The sequence below is a fragment of the Bufo bufo genome, chromosome 9, assembly GCF_905171765.1.
Source record: "Bufo bufo chromosome 9, aBufBuf1.1, whole genome shotgun sequence".
Taxonomy (NCBI): Eukaryota; Metazoa; Chordata; class Amphibia; order Anura; family Bufonidae; genus Bufo; species Bufo bufo.
In genome coordinates, this window is record NC_053397.1 from 103,306,795 (window position 1) to 103,330,257 (window position 23,463).

Consider the following 23,463-nt stretch of genomic DNA (forward strand, 5'->3'; position numbering starts at 1 on the left):
TTAAAAATCAACTACCTGAAGGTATTCAACAAAGTCACACACGACTTAGTGAATAACTAACTTCAGCTCATCAGAGCCCATACATTCTAATACTGTACAGAGACGAATCTCCGTAGAGTATTGCTCTGAAGTTTTGAACAAAGCGACTTCGGATTAAGCATCAGATCGCTTTGCTCAACTCTAGCCATGACCCCTGGAAAAAAAAAAGCAGTGTATAAATGTGATTGAAAAATTTATCAAACCAGCAAAGGAGGCAAGATGGAGAGTCACAATACATTAGTAAGTGCTGTGTATTAACTTATTCTACATGATAAATGCCATTTGCTGAAGTGAGACAACCTGTTTACGTAAGGAATCAAACTCCTCTGGAAAAGGGTAGTATTTCTTTTCTTCTATGACTTCCCCTTCAGATAATGGGTCCTCGTCATAATACATTCTTGAGGACTCCATTCGACATATCAGTCGAGTCAGAGGAGGATAAAACTGAAATTCTAGGTTGCTTAAGGGGCTGGGTTTCTAAGAGATGCCAGGGAAGATGTGATGAAGTATTTATGAATCAAAGTCTTAAAAGGGGTTGTCCGTTATTTACTATTGATGACCCATCCTTAGGAATGGTAGGGGTCATACTCCCAGCACCCTCACCAATCAGAAGTTTGAAGAGAAGGCACCTCTGATACGAGCACCGCCTTCTCTGCTCTGTTTACCGCAGCAATTGCAGTGTTGAGCAGGTGTAATTACAAGTACGGATTCCCCATTCACTTCTATGAGCAGCTCTGTCTGTCCGCATATTGATGTGAATGGGGACGCCATATTTGTAGCTAGATGTGTTCACCGCTGCAATTGCTGCTGCAAGCAGGTAAACAAAGCAGAGAAGGCAGCGTGCCTATGAGCACTGCCTTCTCTCCAAACAGCTGATCGGCAGAGGGGCTGGGAGTTACATCTGCTGATCTGATATTCATTACCTATACCGAGGAAAGGTCATCAATAGTAAAAAACGGACAACCACTTTTTAAATGGAACAGGTCACCTAGTATGCTGCCATCACTAGCTAGTTTTAGGTGAAATGTATGCAGGAATATAGTTCACAAACTCTCAAGCACCATTGCAGGAATATTAGACATGGGCATAATAAAGGAAGTAAATTTAAATGATTGGTACACGTTAAACTGGCACTGTCACCACTACTGACATGCCTATTTTAATCGTTACATGCATTCCTCATATGACAATTTTGGAGCATCTATTCTTTTTTTGGCTCCATGTTGCGCCATTCCTTTATTATTTCTACTAGAAATTATGAATGAATTGCTAACAGTCTGCCATAAGGGTACAGAGGGGCATTAACCAGCTTGGGGGGGGGGGGGTGTAGCTGCACAGACTGACAATGGCAGCACTGACTGGATAGAGCGAAACTGTGCAAGGACACCCAGAAACTGGTTAACACCCCTCTGCACCCTTACTGCAGAATGCTAGGAATTCATTCAGAACTTCTAGTAGAAATAATAAAGGAATGGAGCGACACAGCCATACGTATAGATGCTCCAGAATTGTTATTACATAAGCAATGCATGTAAATGTTAAAAGGCATGTCAGGAGGGTTGACAGGTCCTCTTTAAGACCCTCCCAAAGGATCTTGAACCTAGTAAAGAGATACTGGGGCCTTCAGTTACCATATGAACTTTTTGGTATCTTAAATGCATCACAGGACAGTCAATGACAGAGGGAACGTAATCACTGTCTAGCCACTCAGAAGTCGAATTAACTATTGGCCATGGCATCTGAGGGGTTAAGCGGCCAGGATCAAAAATGTTCTCAAATTGCGACAAATGCAGGGAGGGGAGGTCATTGTTGTCAATGAGCTAAAGTGAAAATAACTGTGAAAGAACCACTGGGAATCTGGTTAAGTCTTCAATTACATCACTGATTTCAATGGTAACCACCCAAATGCAAAAGTGACTGCACTGGAGAATGTGGCGCTGTATGCATTATACCTAACAGCTGTCTTCCTGTCAAGCAGTGCCACTGGGTGCTGCAGGTGTAGTAACAAGTTAATTATGAGAGGACCACACCATCTGAACATTTACACAGGTGGAGTAGGAAGGGGCTTTAATGTGCACCTTCCCCACCCCAAGACAGTTACACATAGAATGAGACGGAGAAAGACATTTATCACCAATACTGCTCAAGAATCAGTGAAGAATTCAGCATTCATTGCAGCTCTGTGTGTTTCTCACTTCCAAAGTTTCTTTAAAGCTGAAGGCTAGACGTGCAAGACGGAACTCACCTCTATTCTAGGTTTCTTTGCTTCAGCTAATATTTCATCTGTAGCCCTCTTCACTATAGAAGACAATACAAATAAAAGTTACACTCAGGCTTCACGTTCCAGAATATACTACACCACTAGAACAGAATTGATACATACCTTGTGAAGATCTCTGAAGACCAATTTCCAGTGGAGCACTTCGGTCTATACTAGCAGAAGTAGCTGGAGAGGAAGAAAAGAAAATTGGTCAGTAAGTCACACTGGTGAACCCATAAAAAGCCACATAGAATGTGTCGGCAGATAAGAACCATTTGGCCCATCTAGTCTGCCCAATATACTGAATACTATAAATAGCCCCTGGCCCTATCTTATATGAAGGATAGCCTTATGCCTATCCCATGCATGCTTAAACCCCTTCACTGTATTTGCAGCTACCACTTCTGCAGGAAGGCTATTCCATGCATCCACTACGCTCTCAGTAAAGTAATACTTCCTCTAATTTAAAACTATGTTCTCTTGTAGCAGTTTTTCTTCTTTTAAATATTCTCTCCTCTTTTACCTTGTTGATTCCCTTTATGTATTTAAAAGTTTCTATCATATCCCCTCTGTCTCGTCTTTCTTCCAAGCTATACATGTTAAGGTCCTTTAATCTTTCCTGGTAAGTTTTATCCTGCAATCCATGTACCAGTTTAGTAGCTCTTCTCTGAACTCTCTCCAAAGTATCAATATCCTTCTGGAGATATGGTCTCCAGTACTGCGCACAATACTCCAAATGAGGTCTTACTAGTGCTCTGTAGAGCGGCATGAGCACCTCCCTCTTTCTACTAGTAATGCCTCTCCCTATACACCCAAGCATTCTGCTAGCATTTCCTGCTCCTCTGTGACATTGTCTGCCTACCTTTAAGTCTTCTGAAATAATGACCCCTAAATCCCTTTCCTCAGATACTGAGGTTAGGACTGTATCACTGATTTTATATTCTGCTCTTGGGTTTTTACACCCCAGGTGCATTATCTTCCACTTATCAACATTACATTTTAGTTGCCAGATTTTTGACTATTCCTCTAGTTTTCCTAAATCCTTTTCCATTTGGTGTATCCCTCCAGGAACATCAACCCTGTTACAAATCTTGATCAGCTTGTCTCCAAAGAAAATTATGGACAACACTGCAGGAGTGCTATAGCAAATAAAGGCTTAAAGGGAGTCTGTCACCAACCTGACCGGTTTCAAACCAATCACATAGTTCAGAGGGACACAGACATGACACAGATGGTACATTTGTTTCGTTTTTCAGATCATCCAAATCGGCCAAAAAGTCGTTTTTATGATAGGATAATGAGCAGTCGCAAGAGCCCAGGGGTGGAGTTTGCTGAAGGTGCCCAACTTCCCCCGCGCCTAACTCCGCCCCTCAGTAAGCTCAGGCCAGCCCTGTGGCTCTGTGACATCATATTTCCCTATAGGCCGTTCGTGCATCGCAGAGGCACAGAGATATGCAGTGCGCATGCACCAAGTAACTGGCGCATGCGCACTGCATATCTCTGTGCCTCTTCCCACTGTGGGCAGAACACTGCGCATGCCCGGGCCCGGCAGCGATGCGCGAACGGCCTATAGGGATATATGATGTCACAGAGCCACAGGGTTGGCCGGAGTTTACTGAGGGACGGAGTTAGGCACGAGAGAGGCAGGGGGAACTTGGGCACTTTCAGCAAACTCTCCGCCCCTGGGCACTTGCGACGGCTCATTAGCATATCATAAAAATGACTTTTTGGGCGATTTGGATGATCTGAAAAAACAAAACAAAGGTAACATCTGTGTCATGTCTTTGTGTCCCACTGAACTATGTGGTCGGTTTTAAACCAGTCTGGTTGGTGACAGACTCCCTTTAAAGGGGTTATCCAACATATAAAACATGACCCTCAATTCCAGGGTTCCTCACGTAGACGATACTTACCCTGCTCCCCACACGGCCGTCGCTGCATCTCCCCGTTGCGCAAATCAAAAGATCCAGCATCCATGCTCACCCAAACACAGCAAGGGTTTCCCAGGAATATCTCTACCAGATACAACACTTCCCTGGTCTGCCAGGTCAGCAGATTTATTTCCAATCGAGCTTCAGCCATCTACAGCTACAGGCCCAGCTACAACATTTGTGGGCAAACCCATTCCAAAAACTCCTTCTTGGTGGCTTTTTGTTTTGTTGATGAGTGTACAAATGTCAGCTAGCCCAAATGAAACATATCCTAACCAGTGTTAACCCCAAAAACATACTTACATGTTTCCCCATTTAAGTAGGCAAGAAGGTCTTTTCTGTCAGGTCTTCTGACAACAGGAATGTTTTCTGTCTGAAAAAACAAACCAAAAAAAATATAAGATTCGTAACATACAGCATAATAGAAATGCCAACTGTCTATTTATTAGGCATTATACTGGTTGGTCCAAGGCCTTCATAGAAGAGATGAACTTGAGGATGCAAAAAAAAATAATTATTATATAGATAAGGTAGATAGAAGTGTATCTTTAGCATTTCCTTGTATAGCAGTAATATAGCAACACGGCTGTGTTCACACTACTGAATGCCACATCTGTGCATCTGCAGAGGAATGAAGGGTAGAAGTCAGAGTCTGACCATCAGATTTCTGCACGTATCACTCAATGGGGCTAATCCAAAACATAGCTGTTCATCATGAAGGAGCCTGGCAGGGCGACATGACTACAGGCTGCTTTTAGGCCTCTTTCATGAGCGACATGGATTGTGTCAGGATGTGTTCAGGAACAAATTGATGGTTTTGCACGCAAGTTGAGTTAGTTATGTCCACGAATGCGTTCACCGACTTGCATAGACCAGTCCTGCATGAAAAGTGGATGAAGACAGAACATGCTGCGATTTTTCCAGAACAGGCAGACGGTCAGAGGAAAATAATGCTCATGTGCACACAGCCATTGAAATAATTACAGGGTTAGGATTCAGCACGGATGCTGTCCATTGTAAAAACAGACCGAATCTGGAAAGAAAACCAACCTAAAATGTTACCACATGTAAACCAAATCTATAATTAAAGGGGTATTCTCTTCACAGACAATGTGGGGATATCGCTAGAATATACCTCCATGGTCTGATAGGTGCGGGTCCCAAAAGGTGAGAACCGAGCCGGAAAGAGGTGGAGGGCGCACTGCGCAAGCACAGCCGCCCTCCATTCATTTCTACGGGGCTGCCAAAAATAGTCGACAATAGCACTTGTATGCGGAGAGCGCTAGGCGGTGGCCTGACCGCGGGAAACCCAGGGTCCTCCGGCCACCAGTCTCCCCACTCCGTTCTCAATATGCCCCCATTGTTGGTGATAGGAATACCCCTTTAAGCGGTGGGAAAAGGTCAGTAATAAATATTAAATGAGGATGCAATACTTACTGCAGCTCGACGGACATACACAGGATGGGAAAGGTGCACATTGTTGAGCAAAAACAAGATGGAGTCAAGAGTGTAGTACTCCCTCGGCTGTCCTTCCTTTCCAGTTCTGTATGTAAAGATAAATCAAGGTAAGTACCAGATATGTTGGCAAGGAAGCTACAGCTTTAGGGCTCATGCACATGAATGTATATTTTTGACCTCATCCGACCCGCATTTCTTGCAGGTCGGATGCAGAACCATTCACTTTAACAGGGCCACAAAAGATACGGACAGCACGCGTGTACTATCCCGCATCCATATGTCCGTTTTGAGGCATCCGCATTACAGACGAGGATAAAACTGTTCTATTACGGCCTGGATGTTCCATAGAACATACACAGCCGGTATCCGTGTTTGACGGTTCTGCAGTTTGAAGACCGTAAAAATGGCTACGGCCATGTGCATGAGCCCTAAATTACAGAAACGCAACTGCAAATCTAACAAGCGATACAGTTATATCCAAAGTTATAGCAAAACAACTGGGTCAATTCAGGTAAGTGACCTAGCGCTTTAGCCAGGGCACGAGACGAGACACTAGTTTTTGCTGCCTTCTGATTGGACATTCCCTCCGGCTCCAGACACAAATCTAAGCTCAATGTGTGTGAGGCGTGCATGGAGTGGGCGCACAAGCTGAGCCAGCACCATATGTGGCAGGTGCCAGCTGTGCGATATAGCTGGCACCCATTGGCAAAGACTGGGATCAGAGATAACACACAAGGTTTAAATCCCCAGTCAATGTCATAATGGGGAGAACAACCAAAAAGGCCAAATCAGATTTATTTAGTTTTTTTAAATCACTTCTTTCCTTGAAAAAGGAAAATGTGTGCACGTGTGTAGATAGAGATCAGAACCGAGAATGTAAAAGTATTGGTTGTCACAATATGGTGATGCAAATAAAAATAAAAAACTTTGGCATAAAAGTTGTTTAAAAAGAAAAACATAAAATATATCAATATCACTGTAAGGCTACTTTCACACTTGCGGCAGGACGGATCCGACAGGCTTTTCACCATGTCGGATCCGTCCTTCTGCTATTTCGCCGTGCCGCCGGTCCGTCCCCATTGACTATAATGGGGACGGGGCGGTGCACGGCGAAAGCCGCCGGACTAAAAAGTCCTGCATGTCCGACTTTTTAGTCCAGCGGCTTTCGCCGTGCACCGCCCCCGTCCCCATTATAGTCAATGGGGACCGAGTGGCGGTCCGGCGAAATAGCGGAAGGACGGATCCGACATGGTGAACAGCCTGTCGGATCCGTCCTGCCGCAAGTGTGAAAGTACCCTAAGTGCACTGACCCGCAATAAGGTCTTTATGTCATCTTTAGAGCACAATAAACATTTAAAAAAAAAAATAAGACCACAAAAAAAAAAGGGGGGGGCAGAGTTTTTTTTTTCATTTCACCCCACAAAAAAATTTTTTGTTATTTTTCAATACACTGTCCGAGATTTTGATACAGATGGTCTATCCTCAGCATAGGTGGGGATCCGACTCCCGACAACCCTGCCAATCAGCTGTTTTTAGGCGGATGCCTTTTCCTAGGCCAGTGAAGTCACGTACATTGGTCACATGACCTACATTAGTGATGGCTAACCTCGGGCACGCCAGTTGTGGTGAAACTACTTCCCAGAATGCTCCATTTTGTTTCTATGGAGTTCTGAGAACAGCCAAGCAAGTGTACATCTTGGGAGTTGTAGTTTTATCACATCTGGAGTGCGGGAGGTGAGCCATCACAGCAATACCAAGTACAGCTGCAATCCAATGAACGGCTCTATGAGTGGTAAGCTGCAAGGAGCCCACAGCGTTCACCTCTAAAAACAGCCGATCGCTGGGGGTCCTTAGAGTCAGACCACCACCGATCAGATATGGATGACCTATCCTGAAAATAGGCCATCAAAATGCCCAATGACCCTTTTAAACGGTACTATTAAAGGGGTTGCCTCATCTCAGATCATGGGGCCATATCGCTAAGATCAGATGCTTATCCTCCATCGATAGGGGATATTTGTTGTAACTGGACAGCCCTTTAAGGCCCCTTTAGAAAAGCCTACAATTGGGACAATTAGTGGGAAGAAGCAGTCCTAGAAACGCTCTTTCCCTATAATTGCCCTGAGTAAAGGTGCTTTATTGAGGTGGACACTAATTCCACCTCTTCTGGGCAGCAGATGGACCTGTGAGAGATCCACTGCCCAGAAACTAAAACCCTGCACAGGGACAAACGAAAGCCGCAGCCATTCCTCACCCTCAGGCCTCCTACACATAAAATGCAGAACGAAAGTACAGGATGAAACCCCATGGAAGCACTCCGTAGTCCTCCCGTAGTGCTTCCGTTCCACATCTCCAGATTTGCAAACCCATTGAAGTGAATGGTCCACATCCGTGATGCAAAATGCACACGGAACAGTGCCCGTGTATTGCGGATCCGCAAATGTGGTCCGCAATACGGCCACGTTCGCGTGCAGGAGGCCTCATACAGAGTGGACTTTGCAGCTGTAAATTGAAATTAATGGGAGCATGAACAACTGATCCGATATTGATGGCTTACCCCAAGGTTAGGCCATCAGCAGTAAAAAGATAAACAACTTCTTTAACCCTTTCTGAACCTCTGCTGGCAGAACTGGGGTCTGTAAAAAGGGCACCTGCTCAGGCGGGAGCTGCCGGGTGCCTGATGTTTTACACAGAAGACACCCGGAGCTTATGTCTGATCAGTGATGACATCAATCACAGACATTTAGTGCTGATTCACACAAGCTTATGCCGTGCGTGTCATCCTCCGCGTGACTGACAGCCAAGCCCCGCACTGGACAGCAGAGACACGGAGCATTAACATGATTGACAATGCTCCGTGCTTCTATGTGATCTTTTTACTACAAAAATCAGTGACAACTTTGTCTCAAAGATCACAGAGAGGCACGGAGCATTATCAGTCATGGTAATGCTCCGTGTCTCTGCTGTCCGGAGCAGGGCTCGGCTCTCATTCACGCTGAGCATCCGCTCGAGTGAAACGGCACTTAGCCCCTGAGATGCCATTGTCAACTGTGACCATGGCTCCTGAGGTGGCTTTCACCAGGAGCTCTGTGCTCCTGGGGTCCTAACAATTCCCCTGCGCCGAGATCAGGGGAGCCGTTTGTTCCTGTGGTAGTCAAGAAGTTTTTAAAAATATAAAAATGTAAAGATAATTTGCACTGCTGTGTCCCAAAACACCAGTACTAATAATGAAAAAAAAAATATGTATCCCATATGGTAAATGCCATAATGGGGGGGGGGCGGGGGGACAGACAAAAAAAAAAAACTAGTAATCAAAACCGTAATTCAAGTCAAATGAAATCCAAAATGGTATCAATAAAAACTACAGAATGCCCAGCATAAAATGAGCCCTCACACACTGCCTAGACACAAACATTATAAAAAAAGTTATTAAAGTTTGCAATGCAAAGAAAAAAAAAATGTTTTCAAAGTTATTTTTTATTGTCGAATATTAAAAACACAAGAAAACTATAAAAGTTTGGTATAGCTGTAATCGTAATGACCGGGAAGAATGAAGAAAGGCTACTTTTACACCCGCATTTGATGCGGATCCGTCATGGATCTGCACAGACGGATCCGTTCAGAACGTTTGTATTATCTTTAAAGAGGACCTTTCACTAGTTAAAAAACTGAAAACTAACTATATCAGTGGGCAGAGCGGCGCCCAGGGGTCCCCCTGCACTTACTAGTATGTCTGGGCGCCGCTCCGTTCGCCCGGTATAGGCTCCGGTGTCTGCAGCTCCCTCTGTTGTACTGGGACTCCCAGGCTATGAGCTGTGCGCTACGATTGGCCAGCGCTGCAGCAAGGGACAACCCGAATACAAAAACTCCGCCCAGTACAACAGAGGGAGCTGCAGACACCGGAGCCTATACCGGGGGAACGGAGCGGCGCCCAGACATACTAGAAACATAGAATGTGTCGGCAGATAAGAACCATTTGGCCCATCTAGTCTGCCCAATATATCTGAATCCTATTAATAGTCCCTGGCCCTTATATGAAGGATGGCCTTATGCCTATCCCATGCATGCTTAAACCCCTTCACTGTATTTGCAGCTACCACTTCTGCAGGAAGGCTATTCCATGCATCCACTACTCTCTCAGTAAAGTAATACTTCCTGATATTACTTTTAAACCTTTGCCCCTCTAATTTAAAACTGTGTCCTCTTGTAGCAGTTTTTCTTCTTTTAAATATGCTCTACTCTTTTACCGAGTTGATTCCCTTTATGTATTTAAAAGTTTCTATCATATCCCCTCTGTCTCTTCTTTCTTCCAAGCTATACATGTTAAGGTCCTTTAACCTTTCCTGGTAAGTTTTATCCTGCAATCCATGTACTAGTTTAGTAGCTCTTCTCTGAACTCTCTCCAAAGTATCAATATCCTTCTGGAGATATGGCCTCCAGTACTGCGCACAATACTCCAAGTGAGGTCTCACCAGTGTTCTGTACAGCAGCATAAGCACTTCACTCTTTCTACTGCTTATACCTCTCCCTATACATCCAAGCATTCTGCTGGCATTTCGTGCTGCCCTATTACATTGTCTTCCCACCTTTAAGTCTTCTGAAATAATTACTCCTAAATCCCTTTCCTCAGATACTGAGGTCAGGACTGTGTCAAATATTCTATATTCTGCCCTTGGGTTTTTACGCCCCAGGTGCATTATCTTGCACTTATCCACATTAAATTTCAGTTGCCAGAGTTCTGACCATTCCTCTAGTTTTCCTAAATCCTTTTCCATTTGGCGTTTCCCTCCAGGAACATCAACCCTGTTACATAGCTTTGTGTCATCAGCAAAAAGACAAACCTTACCATCGAGGCCTTTTGCAATATCACTTATGAAGATATTAAACAAAATTGGTCCCAGTACAGATCCCTGTGGAACCCCACTGGTAACATGACCTTGTTTTGAATGTTCTCCATTGACTACAACCCTCTGCTGTCTGTCACTCAGCCACTGCCTGATCCACTCAACAATATGTGAGTCCAAGCCCAAAGACTGCAGTTTATTGATAAGTCTTCTATGTGGGACAGTGTCAAAAGCCTTACTAAAATCTAGATATGCGATGTCTACTGCACCTCCTTCATCTATTATTTTAGTCACCCAGTCAAAAAAATCTATAAGATTTGTTTGACATGATCTCCCTGAAGTAAACCCATGTTTTTCCATCTTGCAATCCATGGGATTTTAGATGTTCCACAATCCTATCCTTTAATAGGGTTTCCATTAATTTGCCTACTATTGATGTCAGACTCACTGGTCTATAGTTGCTCGATTCCTCCCTACTACCTTTCTTGTGAATGGGCACGACATTTGCCAATTTCCAATCTTCCGGGACGACTCCTGTTACTAATGATTGGTTAAATAAATCTGTTAACGGTTTTGCCAGCTCACCACTAAGCTCTTTTAATAATTTTGGGTGTATCTCATCAGGCCCCTGTGACTTATTTGTCTTCACTTTAGACGGCAAACTTAGAACATCTTCCTCTGTAAAGACACATGCATCAAACGATTTATTAGTCATTCTTTCTAGTGGAGGTCCTTCTTTTTCTTTTGTAAAAACTGAACAGAAGTATTCATTAAGGCAGTCGGCTAGCCCTTTATTCTCTTCTACATACCTTCCGTCCTTTGTTTTTAAATTTAGTTATTCCTTGTTTTAATTTCCTTTTTTCATTTATATATCTGAAGAATGTCTTATCCCCTTTTTTCATAGACTGAGCTAGTTTTTCTTCTGCCTGCGCTTTAGAAGTTCTTATAACTTGCTTGGCCTCTCTCTGCCTAATCTTGTAGATTTCCTTATCTTCATTGCTCTGTTTTTTTTTATAATTACAAAATGCTAGTAAGTGCAGGGAGACCCCTGGGCGCCGCTCTGCCCACTGATATAGTTAGTTTTTAAACTAGTGAAAGGTCCTCTTTAAACATAGCCAAGACAGATCCATCTTGAACACAATTGAAAGTCAATGGAGGACGGATCTGTTTTCTATTGTGCCAGTGAAAACGGATCCGTCCCCATTGACTTAGGCTCCATTCACACGTCCGTGTTGTTGGAGACCCGCAAATTGCGGATCCCCAACACACCCGCCCGGCACCCCTATAGAAATGCCTATTGTTAGCCGCAGCTGCGGACAAGAATAGGACATATTCTATCTTTTGCGGACCCGAAGATACACACTGTGTGCTGTCCGCATCAATTCCGTCCCCATAGAAAATCAATGGGTCCACACCCGGTCATTGCGAAACGGATGCGGACCCATTTGTGGACGTGTGAATGGAGCCTTACATTGTGTGCCAGGACGGATCAGTTTGTCTCCGCTTCGTCAGGCAGGCAGCGTTTTGGTGTCCGCCTCCAAAGCGGAATGGAGACTGATCGGTGGCAAACTGATGCATTCTGATCGGATCCTTTTCCATTCAGAATGCATTAGGGCAAAACTGATCCATTTTAGACCGCTTGTGAGAGCCCTGAACGGATTTCACAAATGGAAAGCCAAAACTCCAGTGTGAAAGTAGCCATAACAGATCAGCGTAAAAACAAAACCCATAAAACTGTGGCAGAATATATGTGAACAGAAAAATAAAGGCACGGCTGTCCTGAGGGCATTAGAGGACCTTTCATGGGTCCAGAGGCTTTATAAACTTAGTATCAGGGTATAGTGCACGGATGTAATATCACTTACTAGTTTGTCTGGGCGCCGCTCCGTTTGCCTGCTGTGCCCCCCCCCCTGCAGTTTTCCCGCCTGGTATGCTAATGAATAGCATCGGTACAGGGCAGTCGTCTCCTCCCTGTACCGATGCTATTCATTAGCATACCAGGCGGGAAAACTGCAGGGGGGCACAGCAGGCAAACGGAGCGGCGCCCAGACAAACTAGTAAGTGATATTACATCCGTGCACTATGCCCTACTAGTCATTTCATAATGTCTGGACCCATGAAAGGTCCTCTAAGCTGGCCATACATTTTAGACTCAGCAGCCGAATGCTCATTTGGCCGACTGCTTGTCTGTCAGATGATCAGCTTACACATAGATGCCTTGGCACTTGGCCTGGGTAAAAGGTGCCGTAGCTGCTACCAGACACTTTTGGCAGCAACTTAATATTGACGGCCTATCCTCGAGATAGGTCATCACTATCAGATTGGTGGGGGTCACAGTCCTGGCAGCTGTTGGAAGAGGACGCAGTGCTCCGTGAGCAGTTAGGCCTCTTCCTAGGCCAGTGACATCACCGGACATTAGTCACATGGCCTAAGCGAAGCTCAGTCCTATTCAAGTGAATGGCCCCGCTCTGCAATACCAAGCAAAGCCGCTATAACGCTGTGAGCTCCGGTGAGTGCAGGGGCCTCAAACAGAAGATCGGTGGGATGTCGGAGGATAGGCTCTCAATATCAAAAATCACAGATATCCCCTTTAACTCACAAAAAACCAGGCAGTTACGCTCCAATTGCTCCATCCTTCTCTGACATCAGCTGGCGATAGTAGAAAGACCCCCACATACTACAGGTACAGAAAACACCTGTGTGTGAACACAACCTAAAGGAAACTCTTCCCTGCTGCTTCCTGCGTCCAGTCTTGCAGTGATGACGTCATCTTCCTGCCTGTAGCGGTGACATCTCATACAGCCTATGACTGCTGAGGCCAATGACTGGCTGCAACAGTGACAAGGTGTGAGGGATGGCACCACTGTGGCCAGGAAAACATCGCTGGCAGCTGGAGCCACAGGAAGCGTAAAAAGAGAAGAGTCAGAGGGACCCAGCTTTATATCTTCTCCATGGATCAGATGTGTGAGAATCTCCAGGACGACATAGGAAATATTCTGTATAGAAACCACATTTCATTCAAAAAGCGAGGTTTACAAAAGTAAAGGGCTAACCTCTAAAAAACTGATGTACCCCCTAGTGCAGTGCAAAAGCGTGGGACAGACCCCAGGGGCTCTGGTGGGGTAACCTTCCTGTCACAGCCACCATTGTGACCCCTATTAGACATAACACAGCCGGAGTGCACCTGTCACTAACACACGCTGGCTGCAATTAAGCCCTGCTGACAGGTTCCCTTTCTGGTGGGCTGCTATAGACAAGGTCACATAGGGTCCTATGTGATGTAAGACGGCAGCACATGTGGGTAAAGGCATATGGCCCAGCCTATGGACGCACAGAATGGCCACCTGCTCCACTTTTGTACACTAGTTTTGACAGACCAGATCCCTGATGGCGGCCATTACCCCTGATCTCTAGTCCTACAGCGCAGACTAGGCTTCTTATAATAAGAAAGTAACATCACTAAATGACCACAGCAGCCACCACCGGCCAAACCGCACACAGCCCCGCCGGGCAGCACTCGCACCACAGCTCTACCGCACACAGCCCCGCCGGGCATCAGCCACACCACTACCTCACACAGCCCCAGCGGGCAGCAGCCACACCACAGCACTACCTCACACAGCCCCACCGGGCAGCAGCCACACCACAGCACTACCTCACACAGCCCCACCGGGCAGCAGCCACACCACAGCACTACCTCACACAGCCCCACCGGGCAGCAGCCACACCACAGCACTACCTCACACAGCCCCACCGGGCAGCAGCCACACCACAGCACTACCTCACACAGCCCCACCGGGCAGCAGCCACACCACAGCACTACCTCACACAGCCCCACCGGGCAGCAGCCACACCACAGCACTACCTCACACAGCCCCGCCGGGCAGCAGTGACCACAGCACTACCGCACACAGCCCCGCCAGGCAGCAGTCTCACCGCACCACTACCGCACACAGCCCAGCCGGGAAGCAGTCACACCACAGCTCTACCTCACACAGCCCCACCGGGCAGCACTCACACCACACCACTACCTCACACAGCCCCAGCGGGCAGCACTCACCACAGCACTACCGCACACAGCCCCGCCGGGCAGCAGTCACACCACAGCTCTACCGCACACAGCCCCGCCGGGCAGCACTCACACCACACCACTACCTCACACAGCCCCAGCGGGCAGCAGTCTCACCACAGCTCTACCGCACACAGCCCCGCCGGGCAGCAGTCACACCACAGCTCTACCTCACACAGCCCCAGCGGGCAGCACTCACCACAGCACTACCGCACACAGCCCCGCCGGGCAGCAGTCACACCACAGCTCTACCGCACACAGCCCCGCCGGGCAGCACTCACACCACACCACTACCTCACACAGCCCCAGCGGGCAGCAGTCTCACCACAGCTCTACCGCACACAGCCCCGCCGGGCAGCAGTCACACCACAGCTCTACCTCACACAGCCCCAGCGGGCAGCACTCACCACAGCACTACCGCACACAGCCCCGCCGGGCAGCAGTCACACCACAGCTCTACCGCACACAGCCCCGCCGGGCAGCAGTCTCACCACAGCTCTACCGCACACAGCCCCGCCGGGCAGCAGTCACACCACAGCTCTACCGCACACAGCCCCACCGGGCAGCACTCACACCACAGCTCTACCGCACACAGCCCCGCCGGGCAGCAGTCTCACCACAGCTCTACCGCACACAGCCCCGCCGGGCAGCAGTCACACCACAGCTCTACCGCACACAGCCCCGCCGGGCAGCAGTCTCACCGCACCACTACCTCACACAGCCCCAGCGGGCAGCACTCACCACAGCTCTACCGCACACAGCCCCGCCGGGCAGCAGTCACACCACAGCTCTACCGCACACAGCCCCGCCGGGCAGCAGTCTCACCGCACCACTACCGCACACAGCCCCACCGGGCAGCAGTCACACCACAGCTCTACCGCACACAGCCCCACCGGGCAGCACTCACACCACAGCTCTACCGCACACAGCCCCGCCGGGCAGCAGTCTCACCGCACCACTACCGCACACAGCCCCACCGGGCAGCAGTCACACCACAGCTCTACCGCACACTGCCCCGCCGGGCAGCAGTCACACAGAAGTTAGGAGGAGGTGACAGAACACTGCCACAGGATTCTACACAGAGAAAACTTCCTGCACACTGCGCCACACACAGCCCCGCTAAACCCACGGGCACCGGATGGCTACACGACCAGCAGCAGGGCGGCCAGTCCACAGCGCGCCCTCACTCACCCCCAGATGACATAGTTGGTTTTGACGTTTTTCGGCCAAGAAAACTCTCCGAATATAACTTCATCTCCCTTGACGTTAATCTCCTTCTTCTGGATGTTGTACTGACGCAGAACGCTCAGCACGTCCGCCATCTTCTTCTCCTCCTCCTCCTGGCTGCTTTGGCCGCCGCAAGGACCCCACCAGAAGAGCTGACCGGAGAAAGCGCCTGATTCGTCCCTGGCGAGGACCCAAGTACCTAGGCTGTCCTGCGCAATGCCTGTTGCTGTGAGGATTCAGATAGCATAGGTGGCCTAGTGGACGCCTGATTCCATGAATCTACTGTGTACAGGCGTGCTCTGTGCTCACTGCGCTCTTGGGATGTTTGGAGTGGTTTGTTTGCGATGCTTGGCAATACTTTGTTTTCAGACTATTATTGCAGTCTGTTGGGGTCGTTTATCAAACCGGTGTAAAGTAGACCTGGCTTAGTTGCCTATAGCAACCAATCAGCTTCCACCTTTCATTTTTGACAGTCCCTTTGGAAAATGAAAGGTGAAATCTGATTGGTTGCTATGGGCAACTAAGCCAATTCTACTTTACACCAGTTTGATAAATGACCCCAAGTATTGCTACGGAAGAAAAAAATACCTGCTAAGTTAAGCCACACCCCAAAGGGTGTGTGGTTGTGGGGACATGGTTTAACACAGTGAACCCCCCCCCCCCCAGTAATAGTAATGCCACCCATTAGTGCCCCCAGTAATAGTAATGCCTTCAGTAGTGCCCCCAGTAATAGTAATGCCCCCCCATTAGTGCACCCCAGAATTATTAATGCCCCCCCAGTAAGAATAATGCCACCATTAGTGCCCCCTTCTCGCTTATTGCTACTGCAATTACAAAAAATAAATAAAAAGCACTTACCTCCTCCATTTGCTCTCACCGCGGTGGACACTCACTTAGGGCTGCAACGAGTCATCGAGTAATTCGACAATTTCTTTGCATCGAGGATTTGTTTGTGTCACGTGACCACGGAGCGGGAGTGAAGCGCTTGCTATTACTCCCCCTCCGTGGTCTCCCGCTGGCCCACAATGCGCTCGGAATACAAATTTTTCCAGCAGGGGTCCTCTGGCCACTTCACAGCACGTCCATGGTCCCGCGCTGCACTGACCTCTTGACGTACGCACGCCGCGACCTGACGCGCTGTGTGACGTCAGGCCCAGAGCAGCACGGAACGATGGAGTGTCGGCGGCACCCCTGCTGGAAACCTAAGTTGGTGACACCAAGGAGGTGGGGCCGCGACTAAGGCCGTGCGCCCGGAGTGGACAGCGTCATAGCAACCAATGACGATGTGCACTCCAGGTGTCAGGAGGTGGGAATGCTGTGCTTTCACGAACCGTGTGCGTCCGTGGTTTAACTAAAGTGTGGCCCGGCCTTAGAACCCTTTCACACGGGCGAGTTTTCCGCGCGGGTGCAATGAGTGAGGTGAACGCATTGCACCCGCACTGAATCCGGACCCATTCATTTCTATGGGGCTGTACACATGAGCGGTGATTTTCACACATCACTTGTGCGTTGCGTGAAAATTGCACCATGCTCTATATTGTGCATTTTTCACGCAATGCAGGCCCCATAGAAGTGAATGGGGCTGCGTGAAAATCGCAAGGAAGTGCGGATGCAGTGCAATTTTCATGCATGGTTGCTAGGTGACGATCGGGATGGGAACCCGATCTTTATTATTTTCCCTTATAACATGGTTATAAGGGAAAATAATAGCATTCTTAATACAGAATGCAAAGTAAATTAGGGATGGAGGGGTTAAAAAAAAATGAAAAATTTAACTTACCTCATCCACTTGTTCGCGCAGCCCGGCTTGTCATCTTTCTTCTTCTTTGAGGAACTGGGAGAAAAGGACCTTTGGTGACGTCACTGTGCTCATCACATGGGCCATCACCATGGTGAAGGACCATGTGATGAGCACGGAGCCATCACATGGCCCATCACCATGCTGATGGACAATGTGTTGAGCGCAGTGACGTCACCAAAGGTCCTTTTCCTCCCAGGTCATCAAAGAAGAAAGAAGACGAGCCGGGCAGCGCAAACAAGTGGATGAGGTGAGTTTAACCTCTTTAGGACACATGACGTACCGATACGGCATGTTGTCCTGGTACTTAAAGGGGTTATCCGAGTTAACTTAACCTTATCTTTATGGCTTTATTTCTCCTATACCTTAGTTTTCCTAAATCACTTACTGTACCTATCTTGTGCCGTTTCTCTGCTACACTAAACAGTCATGTGACCGCCCACGTCATCAGCTGTGACGTTCCGTTGACATGGAGCTCTCTGCTTGTCGGAGTGACTAAGCCATGTCAACGGAACGTCATCAGCCTTGGCCAAGCCCCCACCTCTCTGCATTACAGTCCGTGCGGCTGTGAGTTGATCGCGCATGCGCGATCCTCACTTGTGCCGCGGCTTCGCGCATGCGCGATCCTCACTTGTGCCGCGGCTCCCTCCAAGTTCCTCCCTGCGGCTAATAGCTGATCGCATATGCGCGATCCTCACCACTGCCGCAGCTCTTCATTCGGCACTTGTATCGCTAGTACATATGTCCCACCGTGCTGCCACTCCATCCCCATTTATTATATTGGGGGGGAGGGGGGGGCGGGGTGGAGGGTTTTCTTTTGAAATCAACCCCTCCCACAAATATTCATGAGGGAGAGATGAGTAATTGTTGTTACTGCTGCATGTAAACACAGCAATAACAGAACCTGGAAAAGGTGTAAGGATCGTTCTTTTTTCAAAAAATCAAGCTTGACTAATGTATATGTATATCCTGATTAATTTTGTTAGGTTTTATTTTTTTTACCATAACTCGGATAACCCCTTTAAGGACACATGGCGTACCGATACGTCATGTATAGTTCCGATCACCGCCGACCGGGGGTCAGTGATTGGAACCCGGTGCCTGCTCAAATCATTGAGCAGGCACCTTGGCTAAATGCGCGGGGGGGTCCCGTGACCCCCCGTGTCGGCGATCGCCTCAAACCGCAGGTCAATTCAGACCTGCAGTTTGCGGCTTTTACCTGTAGTTGCGGCGGTGATCAGAGGTGCCATCGGGTCCCCATGCGGCTGTAGGGGGAACCCGATGGCATGGAAGGCAGCGCGATGCCTTCCTGAGGCATCTGCACTGCCTTTCCGGTGACGAGCCTGTGAGATCCAGCCCCCTGGATCTCACAGGCCGGAAGCTGTATGAGTAATACACACTGTATTACTCATACAGCCAATGCATTCCAATACAGAAGTATTGGAATGCATTGTAAAGGGGATTAGACCCCTAAAAGTTGAAGTCCCAAAGTGGGACAAAAAATAAAGTGAAAAAAAAGTGAAAAAAATAAAGTTTTCCCCCCAAAAAGTTTCAAGTAAAAATAAACAAAAACGTCATTTTCCCCAAATAAATTTTAAAAAAATTGGTAAAAAATAGGGGGAAAAAAGAAATTATACATATTAGGTATCGCAGCATCCGTTTCGACCGGCTCTATAAACATATCACATGACCTAACCCCTCAGATAAAAAAATTGTTTATTTAGCACAGTTTTAATTTTTTTCGATGTTTGTCACCTTACATCACAAAAAGTACAACAGCAAGCGATCAAAAAGGTGTTTGCCCACCAAAATAGTACCAATCTAACCGTCACCTCATCCCGCAAAAAATTAGCCCCTACCTGAGACAATCGCCCAAAAAAAAACCACAAAGTCTCGTGCAACTTCAGAAATAACGAATTTCTCTGCGGCGGAGCCCATACATTCGAATGCTGTATGTAGACGGATCTCCATACAGCATTCAAACAAAATTTTGACCAAAGCGACTTCGGATCTATGATTTGAAGCCGGCTTCGCTCAACACTACTTCTAGCCAAGCACAGCACCGTATAGCAGCTCTGCTTGGGATTGCAATCCAGGCGCAAACATTTGAGACTGAGCTGTGATCAATGAACGAGATGTCACTGGCCTAGGAAGAGGCCCCAGTGCTCACCTCTTCAAACAAGTGCTGGGAGTCAGACCTCCACTGATCAGATATTGATGGCCTGTCTTGAACATAGGCCATCAATATTAAACTCCAAGAAACCTCCTTTAATATAGTTATACCCATGCCCACTTTTCAAAATAGGCAAGAGCAAAAAGTCACAAAATGTGTGACTTTTTAAAGAGCATCCGTCAGCAGGTTTGTATCTATGAAAGTGGCTGACCGGCAGCTGAAGACATCTGTGTTGGTCCCATGTTTATATGTGCTCGCATTGCTGAGCAGTTATGGCCAGTTCGCATTGTTCGCCCGCGAACACATGCGGGCTGCCATTTTTTCTCACAAGTCCGGCGAGGCACAGGTAAGTCCTTACCTGTGCCGCGAGCTGGTCTGAAACAAATGCGGTCAGCGGGAGCTGACCTCCCTCTCAACCCCATGGATTCCGCGGGCGTCTACTGACCACGGCATCTATGGGGTTAAACTGTCGAGATCGGTGCCAGCACCGATTTCAGCCGTAGCAGCAGAGTGTTAGCTGTAAGTTAGGCTCCTTGCAGATGAGCGATACGGATTAGGTCCAGATGCTTTCCGTATGGGTTCAGTTAAAAAAAGCGCGATTTCGCAAGCAAGTTCATTCAGTTTTGCCTGCGATTGCGTTTAGTTGTTCAGTTTTTATCGTGCGGGTGAAATGCGCATTGATGCGTTTTTCACACGCGTGATAAAAAACTGAAGGTTTACAAACAACATCTCCTTAGCAACCATCTGTGAAAAACGCATCACATCCGCACTTGCTTGCGGATGTGATTTTCACGCAGCCCCATTTAATTCTATGGGGCCAGCATTGTGAGAAAAACACAGAATATAGAACATGCTGCAAGCAACACACAAGTGAAGTGTGAAAAATAACGCTCATGTACACAGACCCATTAAAAATGAATGGGTCCGGATTCAGTGCGGGCACAATGCGTTCACCTCACGTATTGCACCTGCGCGGAATACTCCCTCGTTTGAAAGGGGCCTTACAGCTAACACTCTCTGCTGATGGCGGTGGCTCCGTTCCTGAGCCGCTGCGATCACAGTAAAGCCGGCTACAGGGGACAATGAGGGCATCTGAAGGCATATGGCGGGCATTATCAGAGGCACTGGGGGGCACACAAGGGGTCTTACACGATTTCAGGCTGCGATCTCCAGCGTGGAGATCACAGCCTGAAAACGGCAATTAAACACAAGAGCGCTCCGATTGGTTAGTCTGCAGAGACTAACCAATCGGAGCACTTGTCGGCAAAGGACCACTCTGATTGGTCCCTTGCCAGCTTCAGCAGTGTCTCTGCTCTCCGGGAGAGCGGAGACTCCGGGGCTGTGACACTTTATAGTGTCACAGCCCCAGTAAGCAGTTTGGACGTGACTGTACGTCCAAATGCAGTAAATTACTTGTGATTTGGACGTACAGTTACGTCCCAATGCGTGAAGAGGTTAATATAGCTGCTAGTGAAGAGTGAAGCGACCTTCAGTTTCTCTGGTATAACTGATATATTGTATACGTTCCACCTATCAAAATTAAATCACTGTCGTTAGGAACGCTATATTTCTGTTAAAACTGTTACTTTATTAATCAGAAAAACAAAGGGAAGGGGAGCTAACCTATATTAAAATTCTAGGACACCATCCACTCAGTATAGGGTCGATGTACGGACCTATAAACCGCCAATGCGGTAAATACGACTGCGGATGGGGTCACCAGAAGTGCCGCAGGCTGGTGCTGTGCTGCAGGTTAAAGTAGAGGGCCATGGGGCCGTACTCATCAGATCCACAGAGGTAAGCACTATATCGCGGTCAGAGTGCTCTGAATCACTGCCAGCTGATGAATCCCTCGACTAAAGTTATGAATAGACTAATCCAGTGATAAACATCTGCCTGCAGAAGCCGATCTCAATTGAATCCATCCGTTCATGTAAAACGGATGTCTGAGAGTCGGCCCTGCAAACACGAATCACTGGATCTAAGCTAAGCTGGGTGAAACAGACAGAACTGGATTGCCATTGCTCATTTACTTGCAGAGGGCTGAGAACCGCAGACCTCAACTGCAGTATGAGCGCAATGCAGATGCATATGAACATAAATTCATCCCCACACCACACTCGACGCGTTTCGCCATAAGGCTCGTCAGGAGCGTGTATCTGTGGTTAACAGGATAAATATTCAAAGCTGCTGAGCCTCCGTTACAGAGACTGCAGCTGTAAGTACGAGGTGGCCGAACGCGGCCGCTCAGGTGCACAGAATATGAGGAGAGTCCTCCTCCCCTCTACTGAACCCCGCCTACAGAACGGCCAATGAGGATGCAGGAGGCGCGGCTTCGCCGCATAATCCATCCCGCCCCCATTGTGCCGCCCCCTCAATGAGACCGGCCCAGATGAATGTAATAACATTCTATGTTAGAGTTAGAGTAAATATACACGGCGACTTACTATCCTGGCGACATTGGTATGGCACCGATCGGGACGGGGATCATACAGTGGTATGAACCGCATTATGTTTTATTATATTTTTTTATTATTATTTATTTGTTTTGTTTCATTAGTTAAGGACATCAATCAGTAGTGGTGGAGACAATACAGTTTTTTACTAGATGGCGATGCTGTGATAGGGCTGATGTACATAATGATCCCTTCATACATAAAAGGGGCAGTGCGTGGTATAATGTGGTATAAGTATTCAAAACCAATAATTGCACTATCCCGCCCCTAGTGTCTCCTGGCCCGTCAGTGGCCTAGGTGATCTGATAACATGGGATCATTACTAGTCAGTCCCACTGGGACACATGGATCATGGGCGGTGTGTCATTACCCATAATATTCCCCTGTTGCACCTCCCCTCCAGGGATCTAGAGAAAGCACACAAAGGAATTATACTCATTCAGTCCCTGGGGCTGGAGCGTACACAGGCGGTAAATCCATTGTGTCTCTTTTTGTAATAAACGCCTATCAAAGTCGCCTCCTCTTGGTGATCTTCTGACCACCTCCACAGCCTGAAATTTGATGACATCCACATCACCATTGTGCATGGTCGATATGTGTCTAGCAATCGGGGTATCCGCCCCTTTGCGGATGTCATTTAGATGTTCTGCTACTCTTCTACGGAATTCTCTTGTGGTTTTACCCACATATTGTTTTCCGCAAATACAAGTGGCCAAATATACCAGGCCTCTTGTTTTGCAATTAACAAATGATCTGATCGTAAATCTCTGTTCAGTGACGCTACAGATAAATGTGGCGCCAGTCTGAATTGCAGGGCAAGCCACGCAACTGCCACAGCGGAAGGTCCCTTTAAGGCTGGTACTTAGCCATGTGGATGTGGTCGGGCCCTGAAAGAAGCTGTGGACCAGGCGATCCCTCAAACTACGTCCACGTCTGTACGTAATTAAGGGTACATCGCCTATCATATCCCCAATATCTGGGTCTGATTTAAGAATACCCCAATAGGTCTTAAGCAGATCACGCACTGTGTTGTGTGCTTCATCATATGTGGCTATGATTCGCAACTGGTCCATTCCAGCCGATCCCGTCCTCGGGGTAAGGAGGGCATCCCGGTTTTGTGCCAGCGAATGCTGGTACGCCTTAGTTAGTACCTGTTGTGGGTATCCCCTACTCCTAAATCTTGTTCGTAAATCCCTGGATGCCGTTCT

At 47.7% G+C, this 23,463-nt stretch overlaps 1 protein-coding gene across 1 annotated transcript in view; it reads right to left on the bottom strand.

Annotated features, from left to right (window-relative positions):
• The window catches only part of CDC73 (cell division cycle 73), a 159,451-nt gene extending 143,474 nt beyond the window's left edge, over nucleotides 1-15,977 (bottom strand). Inside the window, exons 1-5 of the mRNA XM_040406873.1 lie at nucleotides 15,793-15,977; nucleotides 5,668-5,773; nucleotides 4,534-4,603; nucleotides 2,423-2,485; nucleotides 2,285-2,337 (exon numbers count right to left, since the gene is read on the bottom strand). Coding sequence (XP_040262807.1) covers nucleotides 2,285-2,337; nucleotides 2,423-2,485; nucleotides 4,534-4,603; nucleotides 5,668-5,773; nucleotides 15,793-15,923 — 423 coding nt within the window. The 5' untranslated portion in view covers nucleotides 15,924-15,977. The remainder of the gene's footprint in view (nucleotides 1-2,284; nucleotides 2,338-2,422; nucleotides 2,486-4,533; nucleotides 4,604-5,667; nucleotides 5,774-15,792) is intronic.
• Nucleotides 15,978-23,463: the final 7,486 nt, after the last annotated feature.